Below are 23,296 nucleotides of genomic sequence, written 5' to 3'. Positions count from 1 at the left end.
CCTCAAAAATAACAAGTCATTCATGCACACGTTTGCTGCAGAAATAACTCCTTTTATAGGCAAAAACAGTCAAATTCAAAAAAGATCCAGACATATTTACACTTTCTATGTCTCCAGAGACAGACTGGGGGATTTAATCCCGACTATGGTTTCTCTGCAGCCTGTAGTCTGTCTGTCGTTTCTCTCTGCTGTTGTCCAGGCAACATTCTTAATCTGCCTCATGGGTCAATCAGTTGCAAAAAAGAGCAAATTGCCGTCAGCTGCTAAACTTTCTGTGTGTGTGTGTGTGAGGTGGATGTTGACACGGAGCAGGTTGGAGGTTATGAACTCTTTGTGAATGTGTATAAAGGACATGAAGCCTCCTCCAGCAGGCCGTTTCCTTCATTCTGTCCTTTTCCTTTAGTAAACCGTTGGAGTTTGAGGCTGTTTTGTGGGTTTTTGACTCCTTTTCATTCTGTCTGTATATAAACCAGTTAAAAATCTTCACCATGACATGTTGGTGTCATTGTTTTCAGCACATCCTCACCTATATGACCTGATTATTGTTGTTTTCATATTGACTTACTGGATCAACATTTTAAACACAAAAAAACAAAAACACACACACAAAAAATCACAAAAACATACCAAAAACACACACAAAATTACAAAAAAACACATAAAACTCACTCAAAACACACATAAACACACAAAAACATAAAAATAATTACAAAAAACACACAATAAATAAAGAAATGACAAAAAACACAAAAAAAACAAAAACATACCAAAAACACACACAAAATAACACACAAAATTACAAATAACACACATAAAAAATATTTACAAAAAACACACAGAAATGACAAAAAAACACAAAAACATACCAAAAACACACAAAAAAATTACAAAAAACACATAAAACCAGTCAAAACACACATAAACACAACAAAAACATAAAAATAATTCCAAAAAACACAAAGAAATGACAAAAAAGACACAAAAAACACAAAAACACAAACAAAATTACAATAAAACACATAAAAACTCACTCAAAACACACATAAACACACCAAAATTATAAAAATATTTACAAAAAACACACAGAAATGACAAAAAACACAAAAGAAACACACAGAAATGACAAAAAACACAAAAGAAACACACAGAAATGACAAAAAACACAAAAACATACCAAAAACACACACAAAATTACAAAAAAACACATAAAAACTCACTCAAAACACACAAACACAACGAAAACATAAAAATAATTACAAAAAACACACAGAAATGACAAAAAACACAAAAACATACCAAAAACACACACAAAATTTAAAAAAAAACACATAAAACTCACTCAAAACACACATAAACACAACAAAATTATAAAAATAATTACAAAAAAGACAGAAATTACAAAAAAAAAACACAAAAACATACCAAAAACACACAAAATTACAAAAAAATCACACAAAAACTCACTCAAAACACACATGAACACAACAAAAACATAAAAATAATTACAAAAAACACAAAGAAATGACAAAAAAACACAAAAAACAGCAAACACTACAGCTTGCAGTATGGCGCCACCTTGTGTTGCCGTGTTGAATCCCTGCACCAACTTGGCAGAATTCTCGCTGAAGAAGCGCTGGCGGTACATGATGCGAACGTCGGCATGGCAACGGCGGTTCAAGATGTCGGCGGAGTCGCTCATCAGCAGCGAGAAGCCGTCTGCTGCCAGAGGACCGAGCTCAGGAGAGTCCAGCAGGGAGAAGAGCTGCAACACAGAGAGACGAGGTTCACCATCACAGATCTGATCCTACTGAAGAATATTAAATCATGTGTGTGTTTGTACCTTGTTGGTGAGGCTGCTGGACAGAGGATGATACCGCAGCAGCAGAGCCTTCGCTACCTGCACACAACAACAACAACAACAACAACTACTTTATTACACTTTAGGACTCTTTACTCACACATATTTATGTTCATTTACCAACTAACTTGATTCATCGATTGACAGCAGACTGTAAAATAAACTGTTTCATGTTTCATCAGAAGCCCTGAGGAGTTAAAAACTGCTATGATCCATTTTCTATGTCTAATTTAAGTTGTTTTCTCTCCTGTGTTTATGACGATAGAACAGCTGAATAAAGTTTTGCTATAACCTATATATATATATATATATATATATATATATATATATATATAAATATATATATATATATATATATATATATATAAATATATATATATATATATATATATATATATATATTTATATTAAGGCCATACTGTATACCATATTCAGGTTCTTATTGTTTTTATTTATTTATTGTATTTTTGCTTTATTTTATCTTGTGTTTATAGTTTCAACATGTTTTTCTTCTCCTTCTTTGTTGGGGGATGGGAGGAAAGTTTTACTGTTCCATGTAACAACGTCTCACTGTTTGATCTGCTGTCATCTGTAAACAAAAACTAGTAAACACACTCATTAAAAACAAACAAACAAACAACAACCAGAGCGTGTTACCCAGAGGAGGAGTGTGAAGGCCTGAGTGCGTCCAGATGAAGAGGGAGAGTCTAACTGCTCACAGACTCTCTTCATGGTTCTCTGGATCAGACTGTCTAGACAATCACCTGCAGGATGATAACAACCATCACACTGAGTTCATCAAGATCACATCTAAGTTTATTAGAGAGGAACTCACTTATCAAACCAGCGGAGGACAGAAAGAGAGCGCCAAGTGGCCACTGTTCTGGGCAGTGAGATAGGGCTGGTTCATATGTATAAATACTAGGGCCGGGACTTTAACGCGTTAATTAAGATTCATTAATTACACGAAAATTAACACGTTTAAAAAAATTGACGCATTTTAATCTCACTTATTTTTGCAGCGTGGAACGTTTCTCACTGGATGAGTTTCAGGAGGAGCGATTATACTGGAGCACCAACTAGCGTTGATGAGTTGAGACAACAACAAACCACAGTGAACATGAAGGAAGAAGCTGATGAGACCTTTGGTTGGCAAATATGACAAAAAAAGCCACAAAATGACTAAAAAATTACCAAAAAATTACCAAAAAAAGACACAAAATTACTAAAAAAGACACAAAATGACAAAAAGACACAAAATGACAAAAAAAAGACACAAAATGATTAAAAAAGACACAAAATGACCAAAAAAAAAGACACAAAATGACTAAAAAAGGACACAAAATGACCAAATGAGACACAAAATGACTAAAAAAAAGACACAAAATGACTAAAAAAGGACACAAAATGACCAAATGAGACACAAAATGACCAAAAACAGACACAAAATGACTAAAAAAGACACAAAATGACCAAATGAGACACAAAATGACCAAAAAAAGACACAAAATGACTAAAAAAGGACACAAAATGACCAAATGAGACACAAAATGACTAAAAAAGACACAAAATGACCCAGAAAAACCACAAAATAACAAAAAAAAGACACAATATGACCAAAAAGCCACAATAAAGCCACAAAATGACTAAAAAATGACCAAATAAAGACTTACAAAGATTTTAATCACACTTATTTTTGCAGCGTGGAACGTTTCTCCCTGGATGAGTTTCAGGAGGAGCGATTATACTGGAGCACCAACTAGCGTTGATGAGTTGAGACAACAACAAACCACAGTGAACATGAAGGAAGAAGCTGATGAGACCTTTGGTTGTGTTTGGGTGTGTTTTTTGTGTGTTTTTATGTGTGTTTCTGTCATTTTTGTGTGTTTTTGTATGTGTTTTATGCATGGTTTTTGTAATTTTTTGGGTGGTTTCTGTAAAAAAAAATTTACGTTTTTTCGGGGTGTTTTTGTGTGTTTTAAGTATTTTTTATGTGGGGTCTTTTGTAAAAAAAAAAAGTGTTTTTTAATGTGTTTTTTGTAATTTTTTATGTGTTTTTTATGTGTTTTTGTGTGTTTTTTGTGTTGAAAATGTTGATCCAGTAAGCTGACAGCTTTACCAGAGGATTGTGAGGGAGAAGACTAATTTTCCTACGTTTCTATGTATAAATTATTTCTGTAGAGTGGAATTTGCGGCCTGGAGCGCAGTTTTCAAATTTATTTTTTGACAGTTTTTTCTCTCCCTCTACACTCTGGCGATGATGTCACACACTGTGACACGAACATTCCGTGCAATACACACCCATTATAATCTCAGAATTTCTCCAAAAATGATCATGGTCATTGAACAGGGATTGATAAAAAACTATATGACCTATCGAAACGTGGATTAATACACCGATACACAAGACTTGTGTCTACTGTTTAAAGTTTAAATGGAGTCTCTAGGTGAAATTATGCCGGAGAAGTAGACGTTTAAAAATCTACAATTATTGTTCTTTTTCGCTCATTTTTTGTCGGCCGTCCCATTCACTTCAATGAAAAATGTCTTATTATATATTATATATATATATATATATATATATATATATATCTATAAACGTACCCTGAGGTCTCTTGTTATATATATATATATATATCTATATATATATCTATAAACGTACCCTAAGGTCTCTTATTATAATATATATGTGTAAACGTACCCTGAGGTCTCTTGTTATATATATATATATATATATATATATATATATCTATAAACGTACCCTAAGGTCTCTTATTATAATATATATGTGTAAACTACCCTGAGGTCTCTTGTTATATATATATATATATATATATATCTCTATAAACGTACCCTAAGGTCTCTTATTATAATATATATGTGTAAACGTACCCTGAGGCCTCTTGTTATATATATATATATACACATCTATAAACGTACCCTGAGGTCTCTTATTATATATATATATATATATATATATATATATATATATATATATGTATATCTATAAACGTACCCTGAGGTCTCTTATTATAATATATATATATATATATCTATAAACGTACCCTGAGGTCTCTTGTTATATATATATATATATATATATATATATCTATAAACGTACCCTGAGGTCTCTTGTTATATATATATATATATATATATATCTATAAACGTACCCTGAGGTCTCTTGTTATATATATATATATATATATATATATATATATATATATATATATATATATATATATATATATATCTATAAACGTACCCTGAGGTCTCTTATTATATATATATATATATATATATATATGTATATCTATAAACGTACCCTGAGGTCTCTTGTTATATATATATATATATATATGTGTAAACGTACCCTGAGGTCTCTTGTTATATATATATATATATATATCTATAAACGTACCCTGAGGTCTCTTATTATATATATATATATATATCTATAAACGTACCCTGAGGTCTCTTATTATAATATATATGTGTAAACGTACCCTGAGGTCTCTTGTTATATATATATATATATATATATATATATATTTATAAACGTACCCTGAGGTCTCTTATTATATATATAGTTATATATATATATATATATATGTGTAAACGTACCCTGAGGTCTCTTATTATATATATATATATATATATGTGTAAACGTACCCTGAGGTCTCTTGTTATATATATATATATATATATCTATAAACGTACCCTGAGGTCTCTTATTATATATATAGTTATATATATATATATATGTGTAAACGTACCCTGAGGTCTCTTGTTATATATATCTATATATATATGTATAAACGTACCCTGAGGTCTCTTATTATAATATATATGTGTAAACGTACCCTGAGGTCTCTTGTTATATATATATATATATATATATATATATATTTATAAACGTACCCTGAGGTCTCTTATTATATATATAGTTATATATATATATATATGTGTAAACGTACCCTGAGGTCTCTTATTATATATATATATATATATATGTGTAAACATACCCTGAGGTCTCTTATTATATATATATATATATATATATGTATAAACGTACCCTGAGGTCTCTTGTTATATATATATATATATATATATATGTATAAACGTACCCTGAGGTCTCTTGTAATATATATATATATATATATATATATATATGTATAAACGTACCCTGAGGTCTCTTGTTATATATATATATATATATATATATATATGTATAAACGTACCCTGAGGTCTCTTGTTATTATAATATATATGTGTAAACGTACCCTGAGGTCTCTTGTTATATATATATATATATATATATATATATGTATAAACGTACCCTGAGGTCTCTTGTTATTATAATATATATGTGTAAACGTACCCTGAGGTCTCTTGTTATATATATATATATATATATATGTATAAACGTACCCTGAGGTCTCTTGTTATTATAATATATATGTGTAAACGTACCCTGAGGTCTCTTGTTATATATATATATATATATATATACATGTGTAAACGTACCCTGAGGTCTCTTGTTATATATATATATATATGTATAAACATACCCTGAGGCGTCTTGTTGACCAGGCCAGCGTAGCATTTAGCAGCGGAGGTGGATGCCAGCAGGTGTGAGCAGCTGCAGCTCATCTCCTCCAGCTGAGACAGCAGCTGGTCTATCTGAGGAACCTCCACCTGCAGAGACAGAGAGCAGCTTCAGCACCAGGAGGACCAGCTGCTTCATCAAACACCTTCAGTAGAACCAGAACCAGCTGAGACTCACAGAGCGAGGCAGCGAACACACACAGCCCATCAGCAGACACACCAGCTGGGAGCAGCTCCACGAGTCCTGCTGCTGCAGGAACAAACACCACCAGTTCATTAAAACATCCAATAAAACACACAATCGATATGTGCAAAACATTCAATCTACCTCATCTATACACTACCGGTCAAAAGTTTTAGAACAGCCCAATGTTTCCAGTTTTTTATTGAAATTCAAGCAGTTCAAGTCAAATGAACAGCTTGAAAGGGTCCAAAGGTAAGTGGTGAACTGCCAGAGGTAAATAAAAAAAGGTAAGCTTAACCAAAACTGGAAAATAATGTACATTTCAGAATTATACAAGTAGGCCTTTTTCAGGGAACAAGAAATGGGTTAACAACTTAACTCTATGGAGTCTTGGGCTATTTTGTCCATTTCTGAATTCTTTTCATGTCTTTGTAAGTCATTTTGTGACTTTTTTTGGTCATTTTGTGTCTTTTTTTAGTCATTTTGTGTCGTTTTTTGTCATTGTGTGTTTTTTTTTAGTCATTTTGTGTCTTTTTTTAGTCATATTGTGTCTGTTTTTGTCATATTGTGTCTTTTTTTGGTCATTTTGTGTCTTTTTTTTGTCATTTACTGTCTTTTTTTAGTCATATTGTGTCTTTTTTTGTCATTTTGTGTCTTTTTTTGGTCATTTTGTGTCATTTTTTAGTCCTATTGTGTCTTTTTTGGTCATTTTGTGTCATTTTTTAGTCATATTGTGTCTTATTGTCATTTTGTGTCTTTTTTTGGTCATTTTGTGTCTTTTTTTGGTCATTTTGTGTCTTTTTTTGTCATATTGTGTCTTTTTTTGTCATTTTGTGTCCTTTTTGGTCATTTTGTGTCTTTTTTTAGTCATATTGTGTCTTTTTTTGTCATTTTGTGTCTTTTTTTGTCATTTTGTGTCTTTTTTTAGTCATATTGTGTCTTTTTTTGGTCATTTTGTGTCTTTTTTTGGTCATTTTGTGTCTTTTTTTGGTCATTTTGTGTCTTTTTTTGTCATATTGTGTCTTTTTTTGTCATTTTGTGTCTTTTTGTGGTAATTTTGTGTCTTTTTTTAGTAATTTTGAGTCTTTTTTTAGTCATATTGTGTCTTTTTTGTCATTTTGTGTCTTTTTTTGGTCATTTTGTGTCTTTTTTTAGTCATTTTGAGTCTTTTTTTAGTCATTTTGAGTCTTTTTTTAGTCATTTTGTGTCTTTTTTTGTCATTGTGTGTCTTTTTTTGGTCATTTGGTGTCTTTTTTTAGTCATATTGTGTCTTTTTTTGTCATTTTGTGTCTTTTTTTGTCATTTTGTGTCTTTTTTTAGTCATATTGTGTCTTTTTTTGTCATTTTGTGTCTTTTTTTGGTCATACTGTGTCTTTTTTTAGTCATATTGTGTCTTTTTTTAGTCATATTGTGTCTTTTTTTGTCACTTTGTGTCTTTTTTTGGTCATTTTGTGTCATTTTGTGTCTTTTTTTGGTCATTTTGTGTCTTTTTTTAGTCCTTTAGTCCAACATAAAATGTGATTTTGAATCTTTTTTCTACTTTCAAAACACTATCATGCTCAATAAAGAATTTTAAATGTTGCAAATGTGCATTAATTTCAGAGTACACTGAGACATTAAACTGCATCATTTTCAATTAAATTCTGGAAAAGTTGGTGTGTTCTAAAACTTTTGACCAGTAGTGTACATTATAGCATTCTCACTAGTCATTTATTTATTTTTATTCTTATTTATTACATCACATGTTCTTGTTCTTGTATTTTTAAATGTTTTTACTTTTACTATTTGGTTGTATAGTGAACTATATAATGACAATAAAGGCTATTTGATTTGAAACATTGCATGAGAAATAACCACCTTTAAAGTTACAGAGACATTAGAAAGAGCTGAAAATCCAAAGGGAAGCAACTTCTAACTCAGGTTGCGGCAACCTTTACCAGCAAAAGAGACATTTTTGGCCAAAATAATAGAAAAATTATTGGAATCCAGCCGCAAACCTGATTTTGAATAAAAAATAAAATCGTCTCCTGAGTCTAAATGAGTCTACCAATATGACTAATTGGTCAAAATGAACATTTATTGATACGATTTTGGAGTTTGGAATCAAAAACTAGACCTTAAAACTAGATTTAAAGTTGGCAAAAATGATAGGTTAAAGCTTTTTAAGATGTTTGTAAGCTACGATGCATATTTTAGTTGACTAATATGTTTTAAAAAAAAGCTTTATTGCCTATATAAGCTTCACATTTTTACATTTGAAGAATAGAAATTGCTTTGGGCGTACACCAATGATTAATGATGATTAAAATGTTGCAGACCTCTGATCTAACGTGTTGTTTAGCTGTACATTAGGAATAAAAGATAAAAGATATTAGCTATATAGAGAATAATTCCACAGTATGTTGCATTTTTATGATGCAGTCTTCAATGTTTTTAATTGAATTATTACAAAATGCAAACTATAGAAATGGTGAAGAAAATGTGATGTATAAACTTAAAAATGACCTAATAAAAACCCTAGAATAAGAACTTTTATGACACTTTGGAGGCTCATTTCTGCAAGTAAAATATTGAGATGAGAACTGAGCCTCATGTTAAAGATCCTGTAAGTCATTTTAATAAATAAAAAAACCTCAATAAAAATAAAATAATCACTTATTTCCACAAAATAATATCTTAGCTTCTCAAAATAATGACTTAATTTCTCAAATATTAAGAAACTTTCAAAGTTACTTGGTATTTTCTTTGAGATAAGTGAGTCTATGTTCTGAGAAGTTTTCTCATATTTGTGATAAAGTTTCTCATTATAATGACTTACAGGAACTTTTTTAATAATAATAATAATAATAATAATAATAATAATAATAATAATAATAATAATAATAATAATATTAATAATTGTAATGCACTTTACATTAAAGGAAATCTCAAAGTGCTACAGGTTAAAAGCATAACAGTCTTTTATTATTTAAATTTTAATTATAAAAAGTATAAAAAAGGATGAAACCGCTATAATAGAAGAAAAAGTGTAAATACATACATTCATAATCTAAAAACCATCTGGACGGGAGGAACCAAAGGTTTTGCTAAAAAGGAACCTTTTTTGTCCTTTTTTTTGTTAGTTTTTGTTAGTTAACCACAAAATACAGTTTCAATTAGTTATCGTTCTTTAAAAAACTCTTTTTATTTTTATTTCAGTTAACGAAAATGTTTTTTTCAATTCTAGTTTTCGTTATTTCGTTAGTTTTCGTTAACTAGAATAACTTTGGTTTCTCATTATAATGACTTACAGGAACTTTTTATAATAACATGTGAGCTTCCATACAGACCTGGAGCAGTTTGACCTGCGAAGGGAACGAGTTGTCGGGCAGAAAGGAAACATCACCGTCCAGGAAGAGAGACACGACCCTGGACGCCGTCTGTCCCGCCAACCTGTCGTCATGACAATCAGCAGACAGACAGACAGGAAACCACACAAACCTCATGAAACGTTCTCACAGAACTTCCTCAAAACAAACCGGAGACACTGACGAGAGAAGAAAAGGTGAGAAACAGGCAGGAAGTAGAAGCTTTTTTTTAGGTCCCATTCAAAAGGCTTTGGTAGCCTAGCAACCAGGGCCAGGTGGCGTCCACCAATCAGAGCAGAGCAATCAACTGGAATCAACTGCAGCTGTGGAATTTGACACCAATGAGATAGACAGGAGAACAGCTAAAAGTATCTCTCCAACAGAAAGCATTTTAGTCCATTCGATAGGTCCTATGATTGATCTGACTTCACTTTGAGCATCCTCAGTTCTTCCTGAACGTCTACATATGTGTTGAGCGACGAAAAATGAAGAAATTGTTTGAAGAAAAAAGTGTAAATGAGAAAAAAGTCAAAATAACGAGAAGTCACCAGAATAAAATTCAAAATAACGGGGGAAAAGTCGAAGTCACATGAAAAAAGTCAAAATAACGAGAAAAAACGTGTCAGTTAGTTTTCAGTTAGTGTGCATGTTTGGGGAGGGGGCAGTCTTTGGTAGCCTAGCAACCAGGGCCAGGTGGCGTCCACCAATCAGAGCAGAGCAATCAACTGGAATCAACTGCAGCTGTGGAATATGACGCCAATGAGATAGACAGGAGAACAGCTGAAAGTATCTCTCGAACAGAAAGCATTTTAGTCCATTCGATAGGTCCTATGATTGATCCCACTTCACTTTGAGCATCCTCAGTTCTTCCTGAACGTCTACATATGCGTTTAGTGACGAAAAATGAAGAAATTGTTTGAAGAAAAAAGTCAAAATGAGGAAAAAAAAGTCGAAGTCACAAGAAAAAAGTCAAAATAACGAGAAAAAACTGGTCAGTTAGTGTAAACTGACAGTTTTCAGTTAGTGTGTGTTTGGGGAGGGTGGGGGGTGTGGGCAGTCTTTGGTAGCCTAGCAACCAGGGCCAGGTGGCGTCCACCAATCACAGCAGAGCAATCAACTGAAAGGAAAACAGCTGAAAGTTCTCCTTGAACAGAAAGAGTTTTAGTCCAAACCGTAGCTCCTATCAGTGATCTGACTTCACTTTGAGCATCCTCAGTTCTTCCTGAACGTCCACATATGAGTTTTGTGAAGAAAAATGAAGAAATTGTTTGAAGAAAAAAGTCAAAATGAGGAAAAAGTTAAAAAAACAAAACAGAAAAAACTTGTCAGTTAGTGTGAACTGACAGTTTTCAGATAGTGACAAAAAATAAGACACAAAATTACCAAAAAGAGACAAAAATGACAAAAAATACATAAAAAATGATCATAAAATTATCAAAAAAATTACACGAAATGACCAAATTTAGTTTTGGACAAATTTTTCTCTCCCCCTGCACTCTAGTGATGATGTCACCACTCTAGCCTCTCCATAGGGTTACATTGGGGGGATTTTTTTTACGTGTTTTTGCCGAATAATTTGAAAACCGTTTGCTGAAACCATTAGAAAAGTCAGAGCACACTTGTCATGGCCGAGCCGGTTGATTTGATACCTTTTTAGTGTTTGTGAGACCAAAACTCTGGGAGGAGTAGTCAACCGAAAAAAAAAACGAAAAACGGAAGAAACGGAAGAATAAAATCTAGGATTTAACCCCGTGGAGAGTAGATAGTGTTCCTTTAAAGCACTCTCAATTATTGTAGAAAGCAGAGACAAGAAGAGTTCAAACTTGTACAAACAGATATCAATATAATGGGATTGTAGTTTTCAGAACAAAGAGCTTCTCTATGTCGTGTGTTAACATGTTGAACAGTGAATGAGAGTTTTTTTACGTACGTGGGCTGCAGCCTGGAGCAGGAAGTGGTGATGACGGGCACCATGGAGGACAGGACCTCCTCCTCCAGGAGAGGACTACGAGGACCAGAGGAGGCCTCACCTACAACACACCAACACGAGTCTCAGCTGGAATAACAGCTAACAGTTACAATAAGAGAAGGACATTCAATGTATTTATTACAGGACTTATAGGAAGGAGTAACAGAACTCTTAATCTATTGTTAATGGATGCAATAAATTCAGCCTTTACATCAGGGGTCTCAAACTCACGGCCCGCGGGCCAATTGTGGCCCTCGTGACAATATTTTGTGGCCCCCACCTTGATATGAAAGTTTAATGTGAGTTTTATATGAATGGCACTTTACCGTGTTGTGTGTGGAAGGTCCCTTTAATTACTGTTTTTGGTAAGTTTGTGTAATTTTTTTGTCATTTTGTGGCTGTTTTTAAATAATTTTGTGTCTTTTTTTGGTAATTTTGTCTTTTCTGGGGGTAATTTTGTGTCTTTTTCTAATAATTTTGTGTCTTTTTTTGTAATTTTGTGTCTTTTTCTAATAATTTTGTGTATTTTTTTTGTAATTTTGTGTCTTATTTGAAGTATTTTTGTTTTTTTCTGTCATTTTGGGTCTTTTTTTTTGTCATTTTGTGTCATTTTTTGTCATTTTGTATCTTTTTTTGGTCATTTTGATACTGCCTCCAGTGGCCCCCAGGTAATTTGAGTTTGAGACCCCTGCTTTACATCATTCTAAAGTTAAACTTACAACAGGAAGATTTAAAATGGGACTGTTCACAGAGCTTTGTGGAGGTAGTGGGCAGTGGGTGTTTAGGGGGAGACAGCAGGTCAACAATAAATATCATAGAAGAGGTCGACATCATCTGAAAACTGAGAACATGAAGATTAATCTGAGACGAAGCTCAGCACTTTGAGTCAAGTTGTTCTGGTCAAAAACATCTAATTAAAATGACTTAATGAGAAAAACGATGTGGTTTTTGCCTTAAACTGTATGTTATCAGCATAAATAGGCGCGTTTGTAAAGAGGAGACTTGTGGGAACAGAGAGCTGATTTTCATTCATTCATTTCATACATGACCACTTTTAAAATCACCAAAATAGACGAACTTTGCAGCGTTTTTTTCAACAACTTCCTGACATGATATCTAACATGCTTGGCTCTATAGATTCCTCAGATCTTCTACTTTTAAATGATGTCATTATATTTAGTATACTCCTGAAATGAGCCCACTACTTCTATAGTAAAAGTAACAGGTTAAAATGAGACTGTGAATCAAAGTAGCACATATCAGTACCAAGGTTATAATAGTTTTGGATGTTTCATCAGTTTTAGTTTCAATTTCGTTGTGATTTTTTGTTTTCAAATTCAGTTAGTTTTAATTAGTTTTTATTTTTTGGGAAAATGCTTAGTTTTAGTTTAGTTTTTATAAGTTTTAGTTTAGTTTTTATAAGTTTTAGTTGAGTTTTTATTAGTTTTAGTTTAGTTTTTATAAGTTTCAGTTTAGTTTTTATTAGTTTTAGTTTAGTTTTTATTAGTTTTAGTTTAGTTTTTATAAGTTTTAGTTTAGTTTTTATAAGTTGTAGTTTAGTTTTATTAGTTGTAGTTGAGTTTTTATTAGTTGTAGTTGAGTTTTTATTAGTTGTAGTTGAGTTTTTATTAGTTGTAGTTGAGTTTTTATAAGTTGTAGTTGAGTTTTTATAAGTTTTAGTTGAGTTTTTATAAGTTTTAGTTGAGTTTTTATTAGTTGTAGTTGAGTTTTTATTAGTTGTAGTTGAGTTTTTATTAGTTGTAGTTGAGTTTTTATTAGTTGTAGTTTAGTTTTTATTAGTTTTAGTTTAGTTTTTATTAGTTTTAGTTTAGTTTTTATTAGTTGTAGTTTAATTTTTATTAGTTGTAGTTTAGTTTTTATTAGTTGTAGATTAGTTTTTATTAGTTGTAGTTTAGTTTTTATTAGTTGTAGTTTAGTTTTTATTAGTTGTAGTGTAGTTTTTATTAGTTGTAGTTTAGTTTTTATTAGTTTTAGTTTAGTTTTTATTAGTTTTAGTTTTTATTAGTTGTAGTTTAGTTTTTATTAGTTTTAGTTTTTATTAGTTTTAGTTTAGTTTTTATTAGTTTTAGTTTTTATTAGTTGTAGTTTAGTTTTTATTAGTTGTAGTTTAGTTTTTATTAGTTGTAGTGTAGTTTTTATTAGTTGTAGTTGTTTTGTAATGGGGTATTTGTTGGGTCCAGATTCAATAAGGTCACAATAATTGTTCCTTTATTTCCTTTGTCTGATCCATCTCAGCCCCAATAAGTTTATTAAGTCATAAAACCAGATAGATGAAATAGATTTCATATCAACCAAAAAGGTTTACGGATGAAAAAAGTTGACAAAGACGAAAACGAAGGACATTTTCACTATAATTTTAGTTAGTTTTGGAACCACAAAATACAGTTTTTATTTTTATTTCAGTTAACAAAAATGTTTTTTCAATTCTAGTTTTCTTTAACTAAAATAACCTTGATCAGTATGAGGTAATTCTCCGTGCTCACCCTGCAGCGCTGCCTGGAGCGCCAGAGACAGCAGGCGCGGGATGATGATGTCATGGAAGCAGCGCCCCGCCTCCTCGCCGTCCTCAACCTGCTCCGCTATCCTCTGGAGACTACGACACGCCAGCACCACCTCCTCCACCGAGAAACCAGCACGCCCTACACACACACACACACACACACACACAGGTTAGGGCTGGGAGATATAGCCATATCATAAATATATCAATATATTTAAATAAAAAAAAAAAGATATCTAGACATTTAACATGGGTTTCTTGATTTTGGGTATTATCAAGAATGTTTTCATGACTGTGGAGATTTAAATGATTAAAAAAAGACACAAAATGACCTAAAAAAGATGTAAAAATGACTAAAAAGACAAAATGACCTAATAAAATGTAAAAATGATTAAAAAGACAAAAAGACCTAAAATAGATGTTAAAATGATTAAAAAAGATACAAAATGACCCAAAAATAGATGTAAAATGACTAAAAAAAGACACAAAATGACCTAAAAAAAGATGTAAAAATTATTTTTTTAAAAAGACACAAAATGACCAAAAATAGATGTTAAAATGACTAAAAAAAGACACAAAATGACCTAAAAAATATATAATAATGATTAAAAAGACAAAATGAGCTAAAATAAAAATGTAAAAATGATTAAAAAGACAAAAAGACCTAAAATAAATGTAAAAATTATTAAAAAAAGACACAAAATGACCTAAAGAAAGTAATGATTAAAAAGACAAAATGACCTAAAAAAGATGTTAAAATGATTTTAAAAATATGTAAAAATGATTAAAAAATGACGTTTAAGGTAGTAATCTGCTCTGTTTCTCATTTCAACTTTTTTTTTCATTAATTTGACTTTTTTGTGAAATACATTTTTTCTTGTTATTTTGACTTTGACTGAACATTTGCTCTCAAAAATATCAGGAGATATATATCGTATATTGATATTAAGCCAAAATAAATCAGGATGTTTTCAGTTCATATCTCCCAGCCCTGATAGAAACAGATCAAACTGACATTTATGTGAAGCTTCTTTTCTGCTTCTCCTCCTGAACCTGTAGAGATCATGTGTCTCCAGGCAGGTGACCTGTGTTACCTGTGTTACCTGTGTTACCTGTGTTACCTGTGTTACCTGTGCTACCTGTGCTACCTGTGTTACCTGTGTTACCTGTGTTACCTGTGCTACCTGTGTTACCTGTGTTACCTGTGTTACCTGTGCTACCTGTGCTACCTGTGTTACCTGTGTTACCTGTGTTACCTGTGCTACCTGTGTTACCTGTGTTACCTGTGCTACCTGTGTTACCTGTGCTACCTGTGTTACCTGTGTTACCTGTGTTACCTGTGCTACCTGTGCTACCTGTGTTACCTGTGTTACCTGTGTTACCTGTGCTACCTGTGCTACCTGTGTTACCTGTGTTACCTGTGTTACCTGTGTTACCTGTGCTACCTGTGCTACCTGTGTTACCTGTGTTACCTGTGTTACCTGTGCTACCTGTGTTACCTGTGTTACCTGTGTTACCTGTGCTACCTGTGCTACCTGTGTTACCTGTGTTACCTGTGTTACCTGTGTTACCTGTGCTACCTGTGCTACCTGTGTTACCTGTGTTACCTGTGTTACCTGTGCTACCTGTGTTACCTGTGTTACCTGTGTTACCTGTGCTACCTGTGCTACCTGTGTTACCTGTGTTACCTGTGCTACCTGTGCTACCTGTGTTACCTGTGTTACCTGTGCTACCTGTGCTACCTGTGTTACCTGTGTGACCTGTGTTACCTGTGTTACCTGTGTTACCTGTGTTACCTGTGTGGGCGGAGCTGAGGACCTCCAGCAGGACAGGTGTGCTCTCCTGCAGCACGCTGGGCTGAGTGGAAACAGCCGCCAGAGCAGACAGACAGCGCTGACGCACTGCATGATGGGAACGCTGCTCAAAAAGCGCTGAGTCGTTGTCTGGAACCGTGGGCTCTGAGCAGAGAACAGACTGTAAGGTTCTGGTTCAAGGGCCTTTTAAAGCACTTTGTGGGTTTTTTCCTGTGAAAAGCACTTTCTGTCCTGTCTGTAGTGTAGTAAAGTCTAGCTTCACCTACCAGCAAACATCTCCGTCTTCAGTCTGGGGAGGAGTTTAGTGATGAAAGCTGCTGGATGCAGCGCTGCTAGAGATCCTGCACACTTCACCACCGCAACACTGGAGACAGGACACAGTCACATCATCATCATCATCATCATCATCATCATCACATCAATACATTACAACATCATCAACTAGTTCAATATTAAAACAGACCTGACTTCCTGGTCGTCCTCCGTCAGCAGCAGGTTGGTCAGGTGATCTACAGCCAGCTCCACCTCACACTGCTGCAGCACACCTGACACACACACACACACACACACACACACACACACACACACACAGCAGGTTAGAATATTATAACTAATGCTGCTTTACACCTTCTGATGTCTCCAGTCCCAGACTGAAAGCTGAAAGTCTTTAGTGAATCTAGTTTTACTGGATCATCTCCATGGTTCAGTTTAATCTGGTTCATATGTTTGTCTCAGTGACGTAACACAACATGGTTTTATTCAGAATGACTTTGGTTATTATCAAGAATGTTTCCATGACTGTAGATGTAAAAAAATGACCAAAAAATCGAAAAAGACACAAAATGACCAAAAATAGATGTAAAAATAACTAAAAATGACACAAAATGACCAAAAATAGATGTTAAAATGATCAAAAAAGAAACAAAATGACAAAAATAGATGTAAAATGATCAAAAAAAGACACAAAGTGACCAAAAATAAACGTTAAAATGATCAAAAATAGATGTGAAAATTATATTTGAAAAAAGACACAAAATGACTAAAATATATGTTAAAATTATTTTAAAAAAGGACAGAAAATGACCAAAAATAGATGTAAAAGTCATAGGTCATTTTACATCTATTTTTGGTCATTTTGTGTCTTTTTTGACCACTTTAACATCTATTTTTGCTCAATTCCTGATGTATAGAAGCATTAATCTGCCTGTGACTGTTATTATTATTATTCTCTCACCTGTCTGTTGAGCCAGTGACGTTAACACACAGGTAGCTGTGACCTGTAGGCTGGCGTTGGTTTCTGCCAGAGCTGAGAACACCATGCTGCACAGAGAGGCCCTGAACGCCACAAACACACTCTCTTCTACTGAAACACACAATAAACACACACACACATTACTGCAGACCTGAAAGTCTTTTGGTTTTACACAAACAGTCAGAGAGTTTATAAAAAGAGCAGCTGAAGCTTTCTGGAGTTCCTGACAAACCTCTACTGTGTAAACAAACACAAACCTCCACTGTGTAAACAAACACAAACCTCCACTGTACATCTGGGAACTCCTGGTTTGATGTTCAGAGACAATAAACGACAACAAGCTTTTCATTCCTCTCATTCTACCGATGTTTTAGCTCCTCTGGTGTCCCTCATGGCCAAAAAAGGCCACGCACATTAAAACTGCTATTAAATCACCAAACATCAGTATTTATTTCAGATTTTTTTCATAAATGTCTTAAACAACTTCAGACTTGTTCAAAAGTACCAAACATTCAGTAATTTACAGAATTTTAACCCTTTATATACCAGTTCATATATTTGAATTTTTCCATAATTTATTTGTTTTTTTGGAAGAAATTTTGGGAAAATTCAATTATATAAACTGGCATTTAACGGGTTAGAATTCTGAAAATTATTTAAGCCATGAGGGCCAGCGGCTCGCTAAGAAGAGTAAGAACGAGTCTCCAAAAGTCTCCAATAAGACCAGAAAAAAAGTCTCCAATAACACCAGAAAAAGTCTCCAATAACACCAGAAAAAAGTCTCCAATAACAGCAGAAAAAGTCTCCAGTAACGCCAAAAAAGTAACCAATAACACCTGAAAAAGTCTCCAATACCACCAGAAAAAGTCTCCGATAACACCAGAAAAAAGTCTCCAATAACACCAGAAAAGTCTCCAATAACACCAGAAAATGTCTCCAGTAACGCCAAAAAAGTAACCAATAACACCTGAAAAAGTCTCCAATACCACCAGAAAAAGTCTCCGATAACACCAGAAAAAGTCTCCAATAACACCAGAAAAAGTCTCCAATAACACCAGAAAAAAGTCTCCAATAACACCAGAAAAAGTCTCCAATAACACCAGAAAAAGTCTCCAATAACACCAGAAAAACTCTCCAATAACACCAGAAAAAGTCTCCAATAACACCAGAAAAAGTCCCCAATAACACCAGAAAAGTCTCTAATAACGCCAGAAAAAGTCTCCAATAACCCCAGAAAAAGTCTCCAATAACCCCAGAAAAAGTCTCCAGTAACGCCAGAAAAAGTCTCCAATAACACCAGGAAAAAGTCTCCAATAACACCAGAAAAAAGTCTCCAATAACCCCAGAAAAGTCTCCAATAACCCCAGAAAAGTCTCCAATAACACCAGAAAAAGTCTCCAATAACACCAGAGAGTAAGACCGCCTCATTCTGGGTATTGGACTGTAGAGGAAACAGCCCTAAAGGCTTTCCAAATCCCTCCTTCTGTTCTTACCTTTCACAATAAGAGCCCTAGACACTCTAGCTCCCTCTGATAAACAAATCACAGAGGATTTCCCAAAACTCCCTCTGTAAATCTGTAAATCTATTTGAACATTTTAATATTTATCAAGTGTTGAAACTGTCACACATTGGCATTGCTGCCAGTGTGAATAGTTTTGATCTGAGGGTAATACTTGTTTGTTTGTTTGTTTGTTTGTTTATCCATCACACCCACTTTGTGTAAACAGCATTTTGACATTAAGATCCAATCAGCGTCCAGCACTCAGAACCCAGAAATGGAGATTAAAGAAGAGTAATTCCACTCACCGTTCTCTGCAGACTGGCTGGTTTTCACTGACTGGAGGAATCTCTGCACCACCTCCAGTAACGTTCTCCTGTGGGAACACTGGGAACACACACACACACACACACACACACACACACTTATTACAAGTTTTATTTATTACATTACATTACAAAGTAAACATTTTATTTATTTACGTATTACAATAATTACTGATACGACCCTGCAGTACCACAACAGAACCACTAGGGGCAGACGATACGGCCTGAAAAGATTATCACGATATTTCAGGGTATTTTTGCGATAACGATATTATGTATCGAGCGCAGAAAACGGAGGTGCTGATTGGCCGAAGAGGTGCTCTGTGTATCTGTCTCAACTACCTGGATGTTTGTTACAGAAAACTGAAATTTAATTGTAAGAACTCAATGTTCAGTTCCAAACTAACAAATTCAATTTTAAAATTACAATTCAGATTCAGTTTTTCAATGCAATGATTCAAATTGAACAATACAAAATCAAATTATGTGATTCAGATTCAGTTTTTTTTAATGCAATTATTCAAGTTAAGCAATTCAAATTCAAATATAAATGATTCAATTTCAGTTTCTGGTGGCTCATATTTCAGCCCGTAGAATGTTGCCAATATCATGATATGCATCTTTTTTACCTTTAAAAAAAATATCCCGGTATAATTTTACCAGGATGTTTTTTAACACCAACTGTACCTGAGCCCTGTTGTTGTACTGCTCCACCACTGAGGGCAGGACAGCAGCTGTAATGACGTGGCTGGCCCTGTTGGAGGCGCTGCAGGCCGCCTGCAGCAGCTTGGCGCTGGGCCACACCAGCTTCAGGTCCGGCTCACACAGGTGATGTTTACAGTCTGCAACAGCACAACAGGTAAACAAATAAATACATAAATAAAACGAACAATGGGCATGTTTAGTGACTCTATGTGTAATGAATCTATAGAATGTTTGAGTTTCACTTTCTGAAATGATTGACAACAAATATTGAACTTTTTTTGAGATGTAGCGTGTAAAAAAAGACAAAATGACCAAAAATACATGAAAAAATTACTAATAAAAGACACAAAATGACCAAAAAAAGACACAGAATGACAAAAAAATAGATGCAAAAATGACCCCAAAAAGACATAAAAGTACCAAAAGAGACACAACATATCAAAGACAATACATAAAATGACCAAAAAGACACAAAATGACAAAAAAATAGATGCAAAAATGACCAAAAAGACACAAAATGACAAAAAATAGATGCAAAAATGGCCAAAAAAACACACAAAAATGACCAAAAAAGACATAAAATGACCAAAAAGACACAAAAATGACCAAAAACAGCTGCAAAAATGACCAAAAAGACACAAAAATGACCAAAAACAGCTGCAAAAATGACCAAAAACAGCTGCAAAAATGACCAAAAAGACACAAAAATGACAAAAAAAAGACATAAAATGACCAAAAAGACACAAAAATTACCAAAAACAGCTGAAAAAATGACCAAAAAGACACAAAAATGACCAAAAAAAGACATAAAAAGACCAAAAAAGACACAAAAATTACCAAAAAAGACATAAAATGACCAAAAAGACACAAAAATGACCAAAAACAGCTGCAAAAATGACCAAAAAAGACACAAAATGACTATAAAGAGACATACATTTACACAAAGAGACACAAAATATCAACTGTGGACTCCAAAACTGAATTTCTTCACAATATTCTAACTTTCTGAGACAGAGTTTAGTGTTTTCATTCTCTCTGAGCCAGAATCATCAAAATTACAAGAAAAACAGGCTTGAAATATTTCACTCTATGTGTAATGAATCTACGTTTGAGTTTCACTCACAAAAATAGATGCAAAAATGACCCGAAAAAGACACAAAATGACCAAAAATAGATGTAAAAATGACTAAAAAAGATATGAAATTACCAAAAGAGACACAACATAACAAAGACAATACATAAAATGACCAAAAAGACACAAAATGACCAAAAATAGATGCAAAAATGACCAAAAAGACATAAAAATGACCAAAAAAGACACAAAAATGACCAAAAAGACACAAAATACCAACTGTGGACTCCAAAACTGAATTTCTTCACAATATTCTAACTTTCTGAGACAGAGTTTAGTGTTTTCATTCTCTCTGAGCCAGAATCATCAAAATTACAAGAAAAACAGGCTTAAAATATTTCACTCTGTGTAATGAATCTATATAATGTTTGAGTTTCACTTTCTGAAATGATTGACAACAAATATTGAACTTTTTCATGATATTCTAATTTTTTTGAGATGTAATTGTAGTTTCCCTGAATCTAGCTACACTCTGGCAGGAAACCAGCCATCATCTGAGGCTGTTAACATTGTACCATAATGTGTGTTTAATATAGAAGCAGTTGAAATGAGAGTGAAGAGTGAGTGTGGTGTGATTTCCTGTCTACTCTACATTAACCCTCCTATAACCACACCACACTTCCTCTCTGTCTGTGTTGGTTTCTATCATCCAGTTTAAATAGAAAACTGTCTGAATAAGACTGAATTGTAACAATTACTTCCTACGTAGCGCACACAAGCACAAAATCAAGCTAATCTTTTTTTTTACTTGCATCTAAGCTGAAAGAAAGACCAGACAAATGTTCTTTAGCAGGGCTGAATGTGTTTCTATGCAGATGACTGGCATGTATTCAATGAAAGTAGCTAATTTTTCACATCTGAACACTGACAGACATGTACTGAAGAGGAAATTACAAGAAAAAACAGGCTTGAAATATTTCACTCTATGTGTAATGAATTTATAATGCTTGAGTTTCACTTTCTGAAATGATTGACAAAAAATATTGAACTTTTTCATGATATTCTATTTTTTTGAGATGTTCCTGTGTAAAAAAAAAAAGACACAAAATGACCAAAAATAGATTTAAAAATGACTAAAAAAGGCACAAAATGACCAAAAATAGATGTAAAAATGACTAAGAAAGGCACAAAATGACCAAAAATAGATGTAAAAATGACTAAAAAAGGCACAAAATGACAAAAAATAGATGTAAAAATGACAAAAAAGGCACAAAATGACCAAAAATAGATTTAAAAATGACAAAAAAAAGACACAAAATGACCAAAAATAGATGTAAAAATGACTAAAAAAGGCACAAAAATAAATGCAAAAATTACCCAAAAAGACACAAACATTGAACTTTTTCATGATATTCTATTTTTTGGAGATGTTCCTGTGTAACAACAAATGTTGCTGAAGCGACAGGTTCTTTTAGCAGCAACTAATGTGTTTCTATGCAGATGACTGGCATGCATGCAATGAAAATAGCTCATTTTTCACATCTGAATACTGATATTAAAGAGGAAATCTAAAGTTTAGAGAACTGTGGAGCCGTTTTATATCTACTGCTGGAGTTCATGCATCCCTGCAGTAAAATGTTGCATTCACTGTCCGTGTTAAAATGAGCTCTGTGGTGTGACCTTTGAGGACGAGCTGCAGGAAGGTGCTGAGGGAGTCGTCAGAGTCAGAGTGGAGGACTGAGCGAGACAGACAGGAAGTGATGGCGGTGAGCGCGGCGAGGCCGGCAGACTCGATCTTCTCACTCGACGTCTGGAACACCTGCAACAAAAACACAACACGCTGATTATAAAGATTACTGTTCTTATTCTGTGGTACGCAGCAAGGTTATTATAGTTCACCAAAACTAACAAAATAACAGACACTAGGACTGAAAAAACATTTTCATTCACTGAAATAAAAATAAAAATGAGAGAATTTTAAGAAACGATAACTAACTGAAACTGTGTTTTGTGGTTCCAAAACTAACTAAAACTAACAAAAATTATAGTGAAAATGTCCTTAGTTTTGGTCTTTGTCAACTTATTTCATCCGTAAACCCAAAAAGGTTTACGGATAAAGACCAAAAAGTCACAAAATTACC

The 23,296-nt window shown here is 33.4% G+C and overlaps 1 protein-coding gene across 3 annotated transcripts in view; it reads right to left on the bottom strand.

Moving 5' to 3' along the window:
• The window catches only part of mms19 (MMS19 homolog, cytosolic iron-sulfur assembly component), a 47,410-nt gene that overhangs the window by 7,125 nt on the left and 16,989 nt on the right, over positions 1 to 23,296 (bottom strand). The window contains exons 12-26 of one of the 3 annotated variants that reach the window (XM_059325007.1): positions 22,836 to 22,974; positions 20,066 to 20,220; positions 19,361 to 19,439; positions 17,536 to 17,664; positions 16,765 to 16,846; positions 16,568 to 16,665; positions 16,284 to 16,445; positions 14,471 to 14,626; positions 11,928 to 12,027; positions 9,980 to 10,082; positions 6,645 to 6,716; positions 6,430 to 6,556; positions 2,516 to 2,622; positions 1,841 to 1,897; positions 1,576 to 1,762 (exon numbers count right to left, since the gene is read on the bottom strand). In XM_059325007.1, coding sequence (XP_059180990.1) covers positions 1,576 to 1,762; positions 1,841 to 1,897; positions 2,516 to 2,622; positions 6,430 to 6,556; positions 6,645 to 6,716; positions 9,980 to 10,082; positions 11,928 to 12,027; positions 14,471 to 14,626; positions 16,284 to 16,445; positions 16,568 to 16,665; positions 16,765 to 16,846; positions 17,536 to 17,664; positions 19,361 to 19,439; positions 20,066 to 20,220; positions 22,836 to 22,974 — 1,753 coding nt within the window. The remainder of the gene's footprint in view (positions 1 to 1,575; positions 1,763 to 1,840; positions 1,898 to 2,515; positions 2,623 to 6,429; positions 6,557 to 6,644; positions 6,717 to 9,979; positions 10,083 to 11,927; positions 12,028 to 14,470; positions 14,627 to 16,283; positions 16,446 to 16,567; positions 16,666 to 16,764; positions 16,847 to 17,535; positions 17,665 to 19,360; positions 19,440 to 20,065; positions 20,221 to 22,835; positions 22,975 to 23,296) is intronic. The other 2 variants (XM_059325009.1, XM_059325008.1) reach the window with 2 other exon arrangements.

The sequence above is a fragment of the Centropristis striata genome, chromosome 21 (genome assembly GCF_030273125.1).
Source record: "Centropristis striata isolate RG_2023a ecotype Rhode Island chromosome 21, C.striata_1.0, whole genome shotgun sequence".
NCBI lineage: Eukaryota > Metazoa > Chordata > Actinopteri > Perciformes > Serranidae > Centropristis > Centropristis striata.
This window is presented reverse-complemented; position numbering and strand designations above follow the sequence as displayed.